We start from the raw sequence: 16604 nt of genomic DNA, 5'->3' as shown, positions 1-16604 counted from the left end.
TATTTGATTGGAAGAATCGATGAAAAAACATTCAACCACTATAGCGCACTTGGGAACTGTGTTTTATTTTATGTGTTTTTGAGATTTGTCAACAGAGATCTCACCTATAGTGCTGCTCCTGCTTGGGCGCAAGATAAGAATATTGTTTTGTATATATATGTGTATATATATATATATTTATTTATTTTTTATCTATTTTGCAGGCAAATCCAACTATATATTAATCACAAATCAGGCAGTTTATCTTGACTCATGAAGTTGCAGTACACGTTAATCCAGTAGATAGCACACCAAGTATATATTTTTGTGCTGATCCCTGAAGGAAAAACTGCAAATATTGTTTACAAAGTCATTTTGTGATCAATTTCTACAATATAAAATATACATCACAATATTAGATGGCACTACTGTCTATGTAAAATTAGTTCCGCTGAGCAATAATAGACATCTATGCGAGCGAAGCCGCAGGCAAACGCTGGTAGATAATATACCTTATTTTTAACTGTGTCTTCTTCTTGTGGGGTAATTACTTCATCATTTATCATATGGTCCATGATGTAGGAAGTCCTGATATCTTTGACCAATGCTTGTCGGTTCTGAAGCAGTAGGCTTCGGGCCCTTTCATCCATTGTGTCATTTACTTTCAGTCGCTTCTATGTAATATGCAAACAACTTAAAATCAAGTGCAAGATCTCAGATGCAAATTGAAGAACAGCACAAGAATATGTCACCTGTGCAAAATCAAAATATATGCATTGAATCTGAGTAAAAAAATAAATATACAGTTACTGACTAAAATAAAACACATTGTATTTATGGTAAATATAATGTAAGCAAATGAGTATTACTAATGGGCACTTTCTATTAATTTTACCAATTCAGTAAAAGAAGTTTGGGTGACAATCAACAAACTTTCTATACGTTCTTATACAGTATACACAATGAGGTTTTTTTTTTTTTACTTATACTGCTGCAAGGTATGTGCTTTTTCTGATGGTACTTACTACCAGCACCGTTTATGTGATATACATTTTAATTCAAATAACTTATTCCAGAAATAGGGAAAAATGGTGGAATTATTTTACAGATTAATAACATAATAAGTTTTCGAAGAGCCTGGAATCATTTCTAGATCTTGGGTCATCTTGTAGATGTCCGTGAATATGGTAACTTTTTTTAGTAGAAAAGAAAAGCACTGAGTAAATCCAGAATAACCAATAAGAAATTAGCTTTTTAATCCCTAGTGCATCTTAATCAGTGCAAGCAAATATGCGATTGGTTACTCATATCTTATTCAGCATTATGTTTACTTGAAACTTCACATTTCAGCAATTTTGGGCCAAATTTAACTGAGAGTTTCAAAAAGTGCGAGATTTGGTGAGGTTTTGCAGTTTTTTTTTAAAGTGACAATCATTTACACAGCAAGATCAACCTGGTTTTGCAGTGTAAATGATTGCCACTTAAAAAAAAACCTGAAAAACATTACCAAATCTCTCACCTTTCTGAAACTCTTGCTCTATTACATTTAGGGGTTCATTCCGAGTTGTTCGCTCGTTGCCGATTTTCGCAACGGAACGATTAAGGCAAAAATGCGCATGCACATCGTACGCAGTGCGCATGCGCTAAGTATTTTAGCACAAAACTTAATAGATTTACTCATGTCCGAACGAAGACTTTTCATCGTTGAAGTGATCGGAGTGTGATTGACAGGAAGTGGGTGTTTCTGGGCGCAAACTGACCGTTTTCTGGGAGTGTGCGGAAAAACGCAGGCGTGCCAGGATAAAACGTGGGAGTGTCTGGAATAACGGGGGAGTGGCTGGCCGAATGCAGGGCGTGTTTGTGACGTCAAACCAGGAACGAAACGGGCTGAGCTGATCGCAGTGTAGGAGTAAAGGGCCCTACTCACTGGCCGACCCGCCGCCGAGCTGCCCGACGGCGGATACGGCCGACGAGCGACCCGGCGGCGGGGGGGCAGTGACGGGGGGAGTGAAGTTTCTTCACTCCCCCCGTCACGCGGCTGCATTGAAGTGCAAGCAAATATGGACGAGATCGTCCATATTGGCCTGCATGCACAGCCGACGGGAGACCAGCGATGAACGAGCGCGGGGACGCGCATCGTTCATCGCTGGAGTCTCCACACTGAAAGATATGAACGAGTTCTCGTTCATTTATGAACGAGATCGCTCATATCTTTCAAAAAATCGGCCAGTGTGTAGGGCCCTATAGTCTCGAGCTACTCAGAAACTGCTAAGAATTTTCTATTTGCAATTCAGCTCATCTTTCGTTCGCTATTCTGCTAAGCTAAGATACACTCCCAGAGGGCGGCGGCCTAGCGTGTGCAATGCTGCTAAAATCTGCTAGCGAGCGAACAACTCGGAATGACCCCCTTGGCCCCATATTTCTTTTGGTATGTGACATCTTTTAATAATAGGCTTTTAAATATACCGGTACATCTAGTGCTTGTCCATTTCTCACACTAAATTATAGCAGTATTGAATATTCTTTTGTATAGGTAGTTAATTCATGACAAATTCATAATGCATCATTAATAATTGTTTACATAGTGGCAGAATACTTGTCGTTGCTTTACAATTGGGGACAGGCACAGTCACAAGACTATGGGGTGTATTCAATAACTGTCGGAAGCTGACGTCTTTCCGACAAGACGGCAGCTTCCGACAGAAATAGGTCGGAAGGGGTTCTGACCTATTCAATAGGGGCTGATTTTTTCCGACAAGTCTGACTTATCGGAAGACACGTGGCTCGGCGGTCACCTGCTTCTATCAGAAATGGGGCCAAATCCGACTGGTTTTGGCCCCTTTTCCGACAAACTCAATCCGACCTGAAAACAAGTCAGATTGAGGTGAGGAGACAAGTAGTGCTGCGGGCGGCTGGGGGAGCTGAGATCAACGGCCGGCGGGTGGAGCTGGCTGCAGGTGGACATGACTGCGGCGGCGGCGCTGCAGGGAGAGAGGTGCCTGGCCGGGGAGCAGCGAGTGGAGGCGCTGCAGGGAGAGAGGTGCCTGCAACTCTCTCCCTGCAGCTGCTCCCCCTGCCACCGCAGACATATCCCCCTGCAGCCAGCTCCTCCCGCCGGCCGCCGATCTCTGCTCCCCCCGCTGCCGTCCCGCTCGCCGCCATCTGCATCCCTAGCCGCTGCTTTCAGCACATCCGCAGCAGCTGACAGCAGCGGAAGGACAGGACCCTGTGTACGGCCAAATCCGTCAGTCGGACTTGTCCCATTGACTCCTTGGCACGGTCCATTGAATAGGGGTTGTCGGATCCATTCCGACAACTGCATGTCGGAAAGGATCTGACTCTTACTGAATATACCCCTATATATTAACAGACAAAGAGAAATATTATAACTTCAAATGGCAACGGGAAATTTTAATAATTAAAAAAAGAAAAATCTTACAATAAATTTACAAATATACTGCACACAGCTGAATCTAGGAGGCTATGACCTTATAAAATTAAAATTAAAATACACAAAAATAATTTCTACAGGGATATGTGTTCTACATACCAACAGGAAAACAAACGCCTCTGGATGCCTAAAATAATATTACTTTAAGTATCCACATGAGTATGTATTTCTATTTGGATATGGAAGATGGAGTAGCACCTAACACTGTAGCAAATTTTTTGGATGTAAACAGAGAAAGAGGTAAAAGCTGCCTCCACTTGGAGGTATTCACCCACCTTCCCCTGGCTTTGCACAAAGGATCCCTCCACAAGTGTGCACAATTTAGTGTGCTTTCATCACAACTTAAAGGAATGTCCCCATGGTAACGCTTTAAAACCACCACCAGGTTTCCTGCAGCTTGCCACCTTAATCATGAATCCTCACCACCCTACTATCAAACAATACATTCATGAAAATAATCACTAGCCCCATATCTTATAGGTGCACCTCATGTGCTCTATACAAGTGTTTGAGTAATAGCTGCTTGAGCTTGATCACGCAGCCATCCACAACCACTACATTCACCTTTACACGCACCTCCTTGCTGCTGGCCCAGTCAGTGACTTGTCCTATTGCCTCCTTGGCACTGTCTCAGACAATCCAGGGGATGCGGTCAACATCCCGCTGGACGGGATCCCGGCGGTCGAAATACCGACGCCGGAATCCCGACCGCCACAATCCCGACATATTCTCCCTCCGTGGACACCCATAGAGGGAGAATATAATAGTGTGCCGAGCGTGGCGAGCGAAGCGAGCCCGCAAGGGGCTGCGTTCCGCTCGCCACCCCTGTCGGGATTGTGTGGTCGGGATACCGGCGTCGGTATTTCGACCGCCGGGATCCCGTCCACCGGGATTACGTACTGATCCCCAATCCAGCTTCCAGGGAAGCCAGCCTTGCTCCCACTGTAAATACCTGGTGGCTGCAGAGAGTAGGAGCCACCAGAAAAGTCATGAGTACGGGACTGACCTACAGTCTTCCGTGACTTGCTCCACTGCGCTCTGCATTTGGGAGAATAATGCTAATTGGGGGGGATAACAGCAAAATTACACTGGACAACGACTGGCGGGGGGAATCAAAGGGGGGGGGGGGGGGGTTAATTAAGTAATTATATAATGGGGGCCTATGGACATGGGGGACGGGGGTTGTGCGGGATGCAAAACAGCCTCGAAGTATACATTTTTTTTAATAAAACATTTAAATATATCATAACAAATATTTTTTCAACTTTAGCAAATAAAGGAAGATAAAAACCCAGACAATTTCTGAGCGTTTTTGGTGAAAATAAATCGTCAGTTAAGTGGTTAAAGCATATTCTTATAACAAACCAAACAACGTCATGACATGAAAATACTGCTGGAACCTAAATCACCATTAATGGCATGTTTCTAAACACAAGAGAGACCTAGGAAAGGAGAAAAGAGGTGATCCAGACTTTACATCCCAGGTCTAAAGGGGCATGCACACAGAGAGATCTGTGCTTAAATTCTAAGCAATCTGACTAGATCACTTAGAAAGTAAGCACGGATCTCTCCGTGTGTATGCCCATAGCGACGCGTGGTCAGGCCCAGCGCTATCCGCTCAGCAAAGGGATGCAGTGCAGGTAGGCGCCAGACCGGAGAGGCGCTCTCCCTGCTCTGCATCCCTGTGCTGCCACTGCGCCTGTTCCCCTGCTGCCCCTTTCACACTGTGTGACAGGCAGCGGTGCCAGCAGCTTCAAGGCAAGCCTCCAGTCCTCTCCCACTTGACAGTGTTAGTCAGAAAAGGGGGCGGAACCTCACACAAAGAGGGGGCGGAGCTTAATAGGGCATAACTACATGTAGTGGACCAGGCTTCCAGAGACTCAGAGGTACAGCTGCTGCTTAAAGTACTGTAGGGCAGCATGAAGCCTCCTCTCGCCTCCCCTCCCATGTGACAGTGCAGTGGCCGCAAGGGACCTAAAAGGGGGTGGAGCTGCACGGGAACAGGCTGCAGCACCCTGCTACACAGGAGGATGAGCTGCTACATCTCCGGCCTGCAGATTTCTCTAAGTGTGTGTGTGTGTGTGTGTGTACGTATGTGTGACTCTGTATGTGTGTAATGTATGTACAGTATGTGTGTGTGTATGTGTGACTGTGTGGCACAATGTGTCTAAGCGTCACTGCTACAGGTGGCGTTACGTGTGAGAGCGGCACTGTCATAGGTGGCGTTACGTGTGTAAGCGTCACTGCTACAGCGTGCGTTATGTGTGAGAGCGCCACTGCTACAGGGGGCGTTACGTGTGAGAGCGCCACTGCTACAGGGGGCGTTACGTGTGAGAGCGCCACTGCTACAGGGAGGCGCTACATGTGAGAGTGTCACGTGTGAGAGTGTCACTGGTACAGCAGGCGTTACGTGCGAGAGCGTCACTGGTACAGCGGGCGGTACGTGCGAGAGCGTCACTGGTACAGCGGGCGGTACGTGCGAGAGCGTCACTGGTACAGCGGGCGGTACGTGCGAGAGCGTCACTGGTACAGCGGGCGGTACGTGCGAGAGCGTCACTGGTACAGCGGGCGGTACGTGCGAGAGCGTCACTGGTACAGCGGGCGGTACGTGCGAGAGCGTCACTGGTACAGGGGGCGTTACGTGTGTACGCGTCACTGGTACAGGGGGCGTTACGTGTGTACGCGTCACTGGTACAGGGGGCGTTACGTGTGTATGCGTCACTGGTACAGGGGGCGTTACGTGTGTACGCGTCACTGGTACAGGGGGCGTTACGTGTGTATGCGTCACTGGTACAGGGGGCGTTACGTGTGTACGCGTCACTGGTACAGGGGGCGTTACGTGTGTACGCGTCACTGGTACAGGGGGCGTTACGTGTGTACGCGTCACTGGTACAGGGGGCGTTACATGTAAGCGTCACTGGTACATGGGGGCGTTACATGTAAGCGTCACTGGTACAGGGGGCGTTACGTGTGTACGCGTCACTGGTACAGGGGGCGTTACGTGTGTACGCGTCACTGGTACAGGGGGCGTTACGTGTGTACGCGTCACTGGTACAGGGGGCGTTACGTGTGTACGCGTCACTGGTACAGGGGGCGTTACGTGTGTACGCGTCACTGGTACAGGGGGCGTTACGTGTGTACGCGTCACTGGTACAGGGGGCGTTACGTGTGTACGCGTCACTGGTACAGGGGGCGTTACGTGTGTACGCGTCACTGGTACAGGGGGCGTTACGTGTGTACGCGTCACTGGTACAGGGGGCGTTACGTGTGTACGCGTCACTGATACAGGGGGCGTTACGTGTGTAAGCGTCACTGATACAGGGGGCGTTACGTGTGTAAGCGTCACTGATACAGGGGGCGTTACGTGTGTAAGCGTCACTGATACAGGGGGCGTTACGTGTGTACGCGTCACTGGTACAGGGGGCGTTACGTGTGTACGCGTCACTGATACAGGGGGCGTTACGTGTGTAAGCGTCACTGGTACAGGGGGCGTTACGTGTGTATGCGTCACTGGTACAGGGGGCGTTACGTGTGTACGCGTCACTGGTACAGGGGGCGTTACGTGTGTACGCGTCACTGGTACAACAGGCGTTACGTGTGTACGCGTCACTGGTACAGGGGGCGTTACGTGTGTACGCGTCACTGGTACAGGGGGCGTTACATGTAAGCGTCACTGGTACATGGGGGCGTTACATGTAAGCGTCACTGGTACAGGGGGCGTTACGTGTGTACGCGTCACTGGTACAGGGGGCGTTACGTGTGTACGCGTCACTGGTACAGGGGGCGTTACGTGTGTACGCGTCACTGGTACAGGGGGCGTTACGTGTGTACGCGTCACTGGTACAGGGGGCGTTACATGTAAGCGTCACTGGTACATGGGGGCGTTACATGTAAGCGTCACTGGTACAGGGGGCGTTACGTGTGTACGCGTCACTGGTACAGGGGGCGTTACGTGTGTACGCGTCACTGGTACAGGGGGCGTTACGTGTGTACGCGTCACTGGTACAGGGGGCGTTACATGTAAGCGTCACTGGTACATGGGGGCGTTACATGTAAGCGTCACTGGTACAGGGGGCGTTACGTGTGTACGCGTCACTGGTACAGGGGGCGTTACGTGTGTACGCGTCACTGGTACAGGGGGCGTTACGTGTGTACGCGTCACTGGTACAGGGGGCGTTACGTGTGTACGCGTCACTGGTACAGGGGGCGTTACGTGTGTACGCGTCACTGGTACAGGGGGCGTTACGTGTGTACGCGTCACTGGTACAGGGGGCGTTACGTGTGTACGCGTCACTGGTACAGGGGGCGTTACGTGTGTACGCGTCACTGGTACAGGGGGCGTTACGTGTGTACGCGTCACTGATACAGGGGGCGTTACGTGTGTAAGCGTCACTGATACAGGGGGCGTTACGTGTGTAAGCGTCACTGATACAGGGGGCGTTACGTGTGTAAGCGTCACTGATACAGGGGGCGTTACGTGTGTACGCGTCACTGGTACAGGGGGCGTTACGTGTGTACGCGTCACTGATACAGGGGGCGTTACGTGTGTAAGCGTCACTGGTACAGGGGGCGTTACGTGTGTATGCGTCACTGGTACAGGGGGCGTTACGTGTGTACGCGTCACTGGTACAGGGGGCGTTACGTGTGTACGCGTCACTGGTACAACAGGCGTTACGTGTGTACGCGTCACTGGTACAGGGGGCGTTACGTGTGTACGCGTCACTGGTACAGGGGGCGTTACATGTAAGCGTCACTGGTACATGGGGGCGTTACATGTAAGCGTCACTGGTACAGGGGGCGTTACGTGTGTACGCGTCACTGGTACAGGGGGCGTTACGTGTGTACGCGTCACTGGTACAGGGGGCGTTACGTGTGTACGCGTCACTGGTACAGGGGGCGTTACGTGTGTACGCGTCACTGGTACAGGGGGCGTTACGTGTGTACGCGTCACTGGTACAGGGGGCGTTACGTGTGTACGCGTCACTGGTACAACAGGCGTTACGTGTGTACGCGTCACTGGTACAGGGGGCGTTACGTGTGTACGCGTCACTGGTACAGGGGGCGTTACATGTAAGCGTCACTGGTACATGGGGGCGTTACATGTAAGCGTCACTGGTACAGGGGGCGTTACGTGTGTACGCGTCACTGGTACAGGGGGCGTTACGTGTGTACGCGTCACTGGTACAGGGGGCGTTACGTGTGTACGCGTCACTGGTACAGGGGGCGTTACGTGTGTACGCGTCACTGGTACAGGGGGCGTTACGTGTGTACGCGTCACTGGTACAGGGGGCGTTACGTGTGTACGCGTCACTGGTACAGGGGGCGTTACGTGTGTACGCGTCACTGATACAGGGGGCGTTACGTGTGTAAGCGTCACTGGTACAGGGGGCGTTACGTGTGTATGCGTCACTGGTACAGGGGGCGTTACGTGTGTACGCGTCACTGGTACAGGGGGCGTTACGTGTGTACGCGTCACTGGTACAACAGGCGTTACGTGTGTACGCGTCACTGGTACAGGGGGCGTTACGTGTGTACGCGTCACTGGTACAGGGGGCGTTACATGTAAGCGTCACTGGTACATGGGGGCGTTACATGTAAGCGTCACTGGTACAGGGGGCGTTACGTGTGTACGCGTCACTGGTACAGGGGGCGTTACGTGTGTACGCGTCACTGGTACAGGGGGCGTTACGTGTGTACGCGTCACTGGTACAGGGGGCGTTACGTGTGTACGCGTCACTGGTACAGGGGGCGTTACGTGTGTACGCGTCACTGGTACAGGGGGCGTTACGTGTGTACGCGTCACTGGTACAGGGGGCGTTACGTGTGTACGCGTCACTGGTACAGGGGGCGTTACGTGTGTACGCGTCACTGGTACAGGGGGCGTTACGTGTGTAAGCGTCACTGATACAGGGGGCGTTACGTGTGTAAGCGTCACTGATACAGGGGGCGTTACGTGTGTAAGCGTCACTGATACAGGGGGCGTTACGTGTGTAAGCGTCACTGATACAGGGGGCGTTACGTGTGTACGCGTCACTGGTACAGGGGGCGTTACGTGTGTACGCGTCACTGATACAGGGGGCGTTACGTGTGTAAGCGTCACTGATACAGGGGGCGTTACGTGTGTAAGCGTCACTGATACAGGGGGCGTTACGTGTGTAAGCGTCACTGATACAGGGGGCGTTACGTGTGTAAGCGTCACTGATACAGGGGGCGTTACGTGTGTAAGCGTCACTGATACAGGGGGCGTTACGTGTGTAAGCGTCACTACTAAAGGGGGGAGTCTTGTAGAAGCGTCACTGCTGCAGGGGGCGTTGCGTGTGTAAGCGTCACTACTACAGGGTTCATTGTGTGTATAAGCGGCACTACTACAGACAGCATTATGTGTATAAGCGTCACTGCTATAGGGGGCATTATGTGCGCTGTCCCTTTGTAAAGTGTGGGAGGGCGCAAATTTAGTTTGTAGTGGGGCACCGAACACCCTAGCAAAGGCCCCGCGCCTCTAGATTTGGCCAAATCTAGTTAAATGAACCCCCCCCCCCCCCTCATTTCACCGCTGGGTGTAATGAGCGCCCCCGGTTCTCCCCCCCCCCCCCCCTCGCTCAGCACACACCGTGCTGTGTGCTGAGCGGAGGGAGAGATGTGTGCTGAGCGGTCTGTGCTAGATCGCTCAGCACACATCTACCCCGTCTGTACGGGGCTTAACAGTCAATCTTAAGGCATTTTAGTGCGAAACAATTTAGGATAACCACTTAATGCCCCCACAGTCAATGTAGGGAGCAGTATTCAATATAGATTATCTAGTCTTGTAGAGACCAGACTTCCATCTCCCCATACTTTTTATACCACTGTCAGAGCAACCTGCTTGTGCTGCACTTCTTGCCACCCCTGTTTTCATCACTCCGGAAGCATGCTCAGCGTTTCTGGGGATACTGGGCTGCCCCCGCAGACTCCCCTTGAACTACTGGCTTCTTCTCATACCACTTTCAGACATCCTCCAAAATCCCGGGATTTTGCACATAAACGCGCATCAACCCAGGAATTTGGTATGTTGGAAAGGCACCAGCCCTGCAATTGACCTGGGTTTTTACCGCGACTTTCTTCCCGTGTTAAGGCTGAATGATGCAACCTGGGAATTTGTTCTTTGGCTGCATGTAAACTGTTTTAATTGGTCAGGTAGGGCCGCCTGATGCCTGCAGATGACATCATCAGCGGCAGCCGGAGAGGGACAAATGCTACACGTGAGAGGAATACAGAGCTGTACAGAGAAGTGTGCCAGTGCCAGAGTGTGCCAGTGAAGAGACTGCCATTCTGTTCATCAAATTCCCAGGTAGTATGTCTGAAAGGGGTACCAGTGACAGAAGCCGGGCGCTGCACAAGACTGTTACTGTGCAGCACCCGGCTCCCTGTCACTGTGAAATACTGTAGCTGGTATTTTGGTGTCACCACCTCAAGGGATGACAACCAGGTGCCGCCCGCACCCCCATAGTGACGGCTGTGTAGGAGTACCAGAAAGGAGGGAATGACATTACTCAATGCAGGAGACAATGGGCCTAATGCATAGTATTATGGAAATCAGGCATTTGATGCTCCCAAACGGCATCCATGGAAATAAATGAGTATAGAGCTGTATGTAGTTTGAAGTATGAGGGTGGGATGTACTAAAGGAAAAATGTGGTAAAACCTTTCAAATGTACTAAGACCCTACCGCCGGTTTTTCGCCGTCCAGGGTATCGCCATCTCTGGATGGCAATACCCTATAGAAGCCTATGGGCTTCTTATCGCCGACCGCCGCAACCCGCCGGCATACCTTCCTCCAGGCAGCCCTGGTCCCGGAAGGCAGTCTCCTCCTCCCCCTAGCAACGCAGCCGGAGGTCCGTCTGGCTGCAGGGGGAGGAGGAGGCGCCGGGGGGCAGCCTGCTACTGCTTCCCGGCGTCTATTAAGTGTGAAGATCCTGGGGAGGTGATGGAGACCCCCCGCAGACCACCTCACAGATATCGCAGGGGGGGGGGGGTCCGTCACCGCATTGCGATATTGATCGCATATGTTAGTACATATGAGATCAACATCGCTGCGATAAGCGGCGATGTATCTTAATACATCCCGTCCTGAGTACGCTCAGTGTGCACTTTCACCTTTCTATACAAGTTCCATTCATGCTGTGCTAACAGGCAGGTTACATGGTTTGTGGTAGCAACCTTTCTGTCGCAGAACATATTACAGAGGAGGAGCGTTACAATCAAACATTATATTCACAATTCTGTGTATGGTATAAAATGTAATGAACAGCTATATAACATTACATTATGGAAATGAATTTGTACTTTTATACAATAAAATAATTATTTTGGGCTGCACACTAGCAGCACACACCTCTGCACAGTGCACACTGACACACACACCTCCCTATTACACTGTCCTGCAATAGGAAGACTCACATTCACAACATACATTTTTAAATACACTCCGCCGCTCGCACACACTGACAGCTCACCCGGCCTGTGCTATCTGCCCCGGGGTCGGCGCTGCTGAGCTGCAGGGAGAGAGGCCCTGAAAGTGTCACACCCGAAGCCGGCAGCAGAACCTACCTGCAGACACAGCTCCTTACCGCCACGATCATCCTCCTGCCACAATGACCGGCAGCAGACAGGAACTACACTTCCCGGCATGCACCGGGCCTGTTATGCTGCTGCCCTCACTCTGGAGCAGTGGCGGCTGTGTGTGCTGGTGTCACTTCCTGCTGTGTGTGCAACCTACAGTACGGAGATGTGACAAACGCACCGGGGCTGCTTGCTGTATTGCCTGCAAACGATGTATATCCCCCGCAACCACTTACCGGCAACTATTGTGGGCGCCTTTGTTGGTGTGGCACTGTCGGTGCAGAAGTGCGGGTGTGTGCTGGCAGTGCAGCGCCGCTCGGAGAGCGGAGCAGGGAGGCTGGGGTCAGTGCTGCTGCGGTGTACGGTGCAGTCTCCCTGTCAGTTCCCCATAGTATATGAGGTCACATGTATAGTCCTGGACTCCTGGCATGTGCCCAGTACATAGTGTGAGTGACGGAGCAGATCTGTATCATGGAAGTGGCTATAGCTCAGCGCTGCCTGCCTGTACATGTCCCTGGTCCCGTGTTATCTGTTGCACAATGTGTTTGCACTAAACTCTGGCATACCATAAGGCAGGGGTGGGGAACCTTTTTTCTACCAAGGGCTATTTGGATATTTATAAAATCCTTCAGGGGCCATACAAAAATTATGAACTTAAAAATTAGTTATGCCCCAGTAGATATGCACCTTAGTGGCACTGTGTGCATTTAAATAAAAATGGGTGTGGTCACATGCCACATGGGGTGTGGCCAATTAAAATGGGTCAGGATACACATATGCCCCCAATAGTGCAGTGGCAGATACACATATGCCGCCACAGTGCCAGATACACAAATGGCCACACTGCCAGATACATATTACCCCACAGTGCCAGATATACATTATCCCACAGTGCCAGATACACAGTTACCCCCCCTGCTGCACACTGCTCACCACTGTTGCTGCTATGTGAGGGGAGGATAGCGCAGCACCTCTCCTGACCCTCAATGCTCAGTGAAGTCTGGTCTCCGGCGGCGGGTATCTCAAATGAGGAGCTGGTTTGTTAGCCAATCAGAGCTCGCTGACCGGCAGCCAATCAGGAGCCGGGGCTGCCGGTCTGCAAGTTCTGATTGGCTAACAAACCAATGAGATTCACCGGAGTCTGGACTGAGCACATTGAGGGGCAGGAGAGGCACTGTGCTCTCCTCCCCTCACATAGCAGTGGCTGCAGCACTGGCAGCCGAGCCGGATGAAGAGGCTGTGCGTGCCTGATCCGGCCCGCGGGCCGGACTTTCCCCACCCTGCCGTAAAGGCTGCTTATTAGACGGGGCATGGTAAGGGCAGAGTGCAGTGTTGGTTTGCATCAAACTGATAAATTACACTGTACTGTGTGTGGGGTGCACTGTGCCTTTACCAAGACATGATGTGGTGTATTCCAGGGCTAAAACCATACTGATGCTTTACTAATGTGTGCCATCTTATAAGGAGATCCGCAGGGGCAGCTTTAGGGGTGAGGTTGCCCCTAGGCATATTAATGGGCTCCCCCACCTTCCTAATTTTATTTCTCTTACGTCCTAGAGGATGCTGGGGACTCCAAAAGTACCATGCTGGGGACTCCAAAAAGACCATGGGGTATAGACGGGATCCGCAGGAGACATGGGCACTTTAAGCCTTTAAATGGGTATGAACTGGCTCCTCCCTCTATGCCCCTCCTCCAGACCTCAGTTAGATTCTGTGCCCAGAGAGACTGGACACTAACAGGGGAGCTCTCCTGAGTTTCTCTGTAAAAAATATTTTTTTGTTAGGTTTTTTGTGTTCAGGGAGCACTGCTGGCAACAGGCTCCCTGCAGCGTGGGACTGAGGGGAGAGAAGCAGACCTACTTCTGTGAGTTCAAAGGCTCTGCTTCTTAGGCTACTGGATACCATTAGCTCCAGAGGGTCCGATCACTTGGTGCGCCTAGCTGCTCGTTCCTGGAGCCGCGCCGTCACCCCCCTCACAGAGCCAGAAGATAGAAGCCGGGTGAGTATTAAGAAGACTTCAGTGACAGCAGAAGACTGCTCCCACACACACATACGGCGGCACTTGCAGGGCGCAGGGGGGGCGCCCTGGGCAGCATGATTACTGACGTTTTTAATATAAAACTGGCTAAAATATATATATATTGGAAGTGCCTAGGCACTAGATATAGCCCCCGCCAGTATAAATAATTTAAATTTGAGCGGGACTACAGCGCGCCGGTGAGGGGGCGTGGATATGCCTCACAGCTTACCAGCTCCATTTTCTCTTCACAGGATGCAGAGACGCTGGCCCGGACCTCCACACTCCTGCACAAATAGGGTGCAAAACGGGGGGGGGCACAGTAAATTGGTGCTATTATCACTTGATAAAAACAGCGCAAACAGGTCTGAGGCAATGTGTATTTGGTCTCAGTACCGGGATAGGCGCTGGGGTGTGAGCTGGTAAACTCCCACTGTGTCTAACAGGCTTTCCGTGGGTCTGTCCCCTATAGCCAGTGTGTTGGTGCGTGTCGTACGTGTGTGTCGACATGTCTGAGGCTGAGTGCTCCTCCCCAGAGGAGGTTACAGTGGGGGCGGATGAGGCGCTGGGAGTGACTCTGTCGGCACAGCCGACTGCTGACTGGGTGGATATGTTGAGTACGTTGAATGCAAATGTGGCGTTATTGACTAAAAGGCTGGATAAATCTGATTCTCAGACACAAACATGGAGAAAATCCATGGAGGACGCCTTGTCTCAGGTCCAGACCCCCTCAGGGTCACAAAAGCGTTCATTTACCCAGATGGCGGATACTGATACCGACACGGACTCTGATTCCAGTGTCGACTATAGTGAGGCCAGTTTAAATCCGAAACTGGTAAAGAGTATTCAGTACATGATTGTGGCAATTAAAGACGTTTTACATATTACAGAAGTACCTACTATTCCTGATACAAGGGTTTGTTTGTATAAGGGTAAAAAACCTGAGGTGACGTTTCCCCCCTCTCATGAGCTGAACACTCTTTGTGAAAAAGCTTGGGAATCTCCTGACAAAAGGTGGTAGATTCCCAAGAGAATTCTAATGGCATATCCTTTCCCCTCTGAGGACAGGGAAAAGTGGGAGTCATCTCCCAATGTGGACAAGGCTCTATCACGACTGTCCAAAAGGTGGCGCTTCCGTCTCCTGACACGGCTGCCCTAAAGGACCCTGCGGATTGTAAGCAGGAAACTACCTTAAAATCCATTTATGTCACTACAGGTGCGCTGCTCAGACCTGCCGTGGCGTCGGCATGGGTGAGTAGCGCTATTGGTAAGTGGGCAGATAACTTGGCATCTGACATGGATACCCTGAATAGGGATAGCATTCTTTTGACTCTCGGTTATATCAGGGACGCTGCAGCTTACCTAAAGGATGCGGCAAGGGATATTGGCCTCTTGGGATCAAGGGCCAATGCCATGGCAGTCTCGGCCAGGAGAGCACTGTGGATTCATCAATGGAATGCTGATGCCGACTCTAAGAAAGCTATGGAGGCTCTCCCATATAAAGGTGGTGTCTTGTTTGGTGACGGCCTCGCTGATCTGGTGTCTACGGCTGACGCGGGTAAGTCATAATTTCTTCCTTATGTCCCTACACAACAGAAAAAGACGCCTCACTATCAGATGCAGTCCTTTCGGCCCAATACATACAAGAAAGGAAGAGGGTCGTCCTTCCTTGCCTCTAAAGGTAGAGGAAGGGGAAAAAGGTCGCCTGCTGTGCCAGGTTCCCAGGAGCAGAAGTCCTCCCCGGCTTCTGCCAAGTCCACCGCATGACGCTGGGGCTCCTCTACGGGAGTCCGTACCGGTGGGGGCACGTCTCCGACTCTTCAGTCAGGTCTGGTTTCACTCGGGCCTGGATCCTTGGGTGTTAGAAATAGTGTCCCAAGGGTACAAACTGGAGTTTCAAGATGTCCCCCCCCACCGATTTTTCAAATCAGCCTTGCCAGTTTCTCTGCCAGAAAGGGAAGTAGTGTGCGCTGCGATACAAAAGCTGTGTCAACAGCGTGTCATTGTCACAGTACCCCCGTCTTAACGGGGAGAAGGGTTTTATTCAAGCCTGTTTGCCGTACCAAAGCCGGATGGCTCGGTCAGATCGATCCTGAACCTAATATCCCTCAATCTATATTTGAAAAGTTTCAAGTTCAAGATGGAATCTCTTCAAGCAGTGATCTCCAGTCTGGAAGGGGGGGATTTTATGGCGTCAGTCGACATCAAAGATGCCTACTTACATGTCCCAATATATCCTCCAAATCAAGCTTTCCTGAGGTTTGCTGTTCAGGATTGTCATTACCAATTTCAGACGTTGCCGTTTGGTCTTTCCACGGCTCCGAGGGTCTTCACCAAAGTAATGGCGGAAATTATGGTGCTCCTACGCAAGCAAGGTGTCACAATCATCCCGTACTTGGACGATCTCCTGATAAAGGCGAGATCAAAGGAGCAGTTGCTAAGAAACGTTGCGCTCTCACTGACTGTTCTGCAACAACATGGTTGGATCCTAAATTTGCCAAAGTCACAGTTGATGCCGACGACACGGCTGTCTTTCTTGGGCATGATCCTGGACACGGA

The 16604-nt window shown here is 51.0% G+C and overlaps 1 protein-coding gene across 7 annotated transcripts in view; it reads right to left on the bottom strand.

Annotated features, from left to right (window-relative positions):
- APAF1 (apoptotic peptidase activating factor 1) overlaps positions 1-12492 on the bottom strand; it is a 188583-nt gene extending 176091 nt beyond the window's left edge. Inside the window, exons 1-2 of one of the 7 annotated variants that reach the window (XM_063927851.1) lie at positions 12265-12492; positions 492-731 (exon numbers count right to left, since the gene is read on the bottom strand). In XM_063927851.1, coding sequence (XP_063783921.1) covers positions 492-629 — 138 coding nt within the window. In that variant the 5' untranslated portion in view covers positions 630-731; positions 12265-12492. Of the gene's footprint in view, positions 1-491; positions 732-12016; positions 12194-12264 lie in introns of those variants that run through there. The other 6 variants (XM_063927855.1, XM_063927854.1, XM_063927853.1 and 3 more) reach the window with 6 other exon arrangements.
- Positions 12493-16604: the final 4112 nt, after the last annotated feature.

This window comes from Pseudophryne corroboree, chromosome 6 (assembly GCF_028390025.1).
Source record: "Pseudophryne corroboree isolate aPseCor3 chromosome 6, aPseCor3.hap2, whole genome shotgun sequence".
Classification (NCBI taxonomy): Eukaryota; Metazoa; Chordata; class Amphibia; order Anura; family Myobatrachidae; genus Pseudophryne; species Pseudophryne corroboree.
Note: the sequence above shows the minus strand (reverse complement) of the source record. Positions and strands in the feature narration are given on the sequence as shown.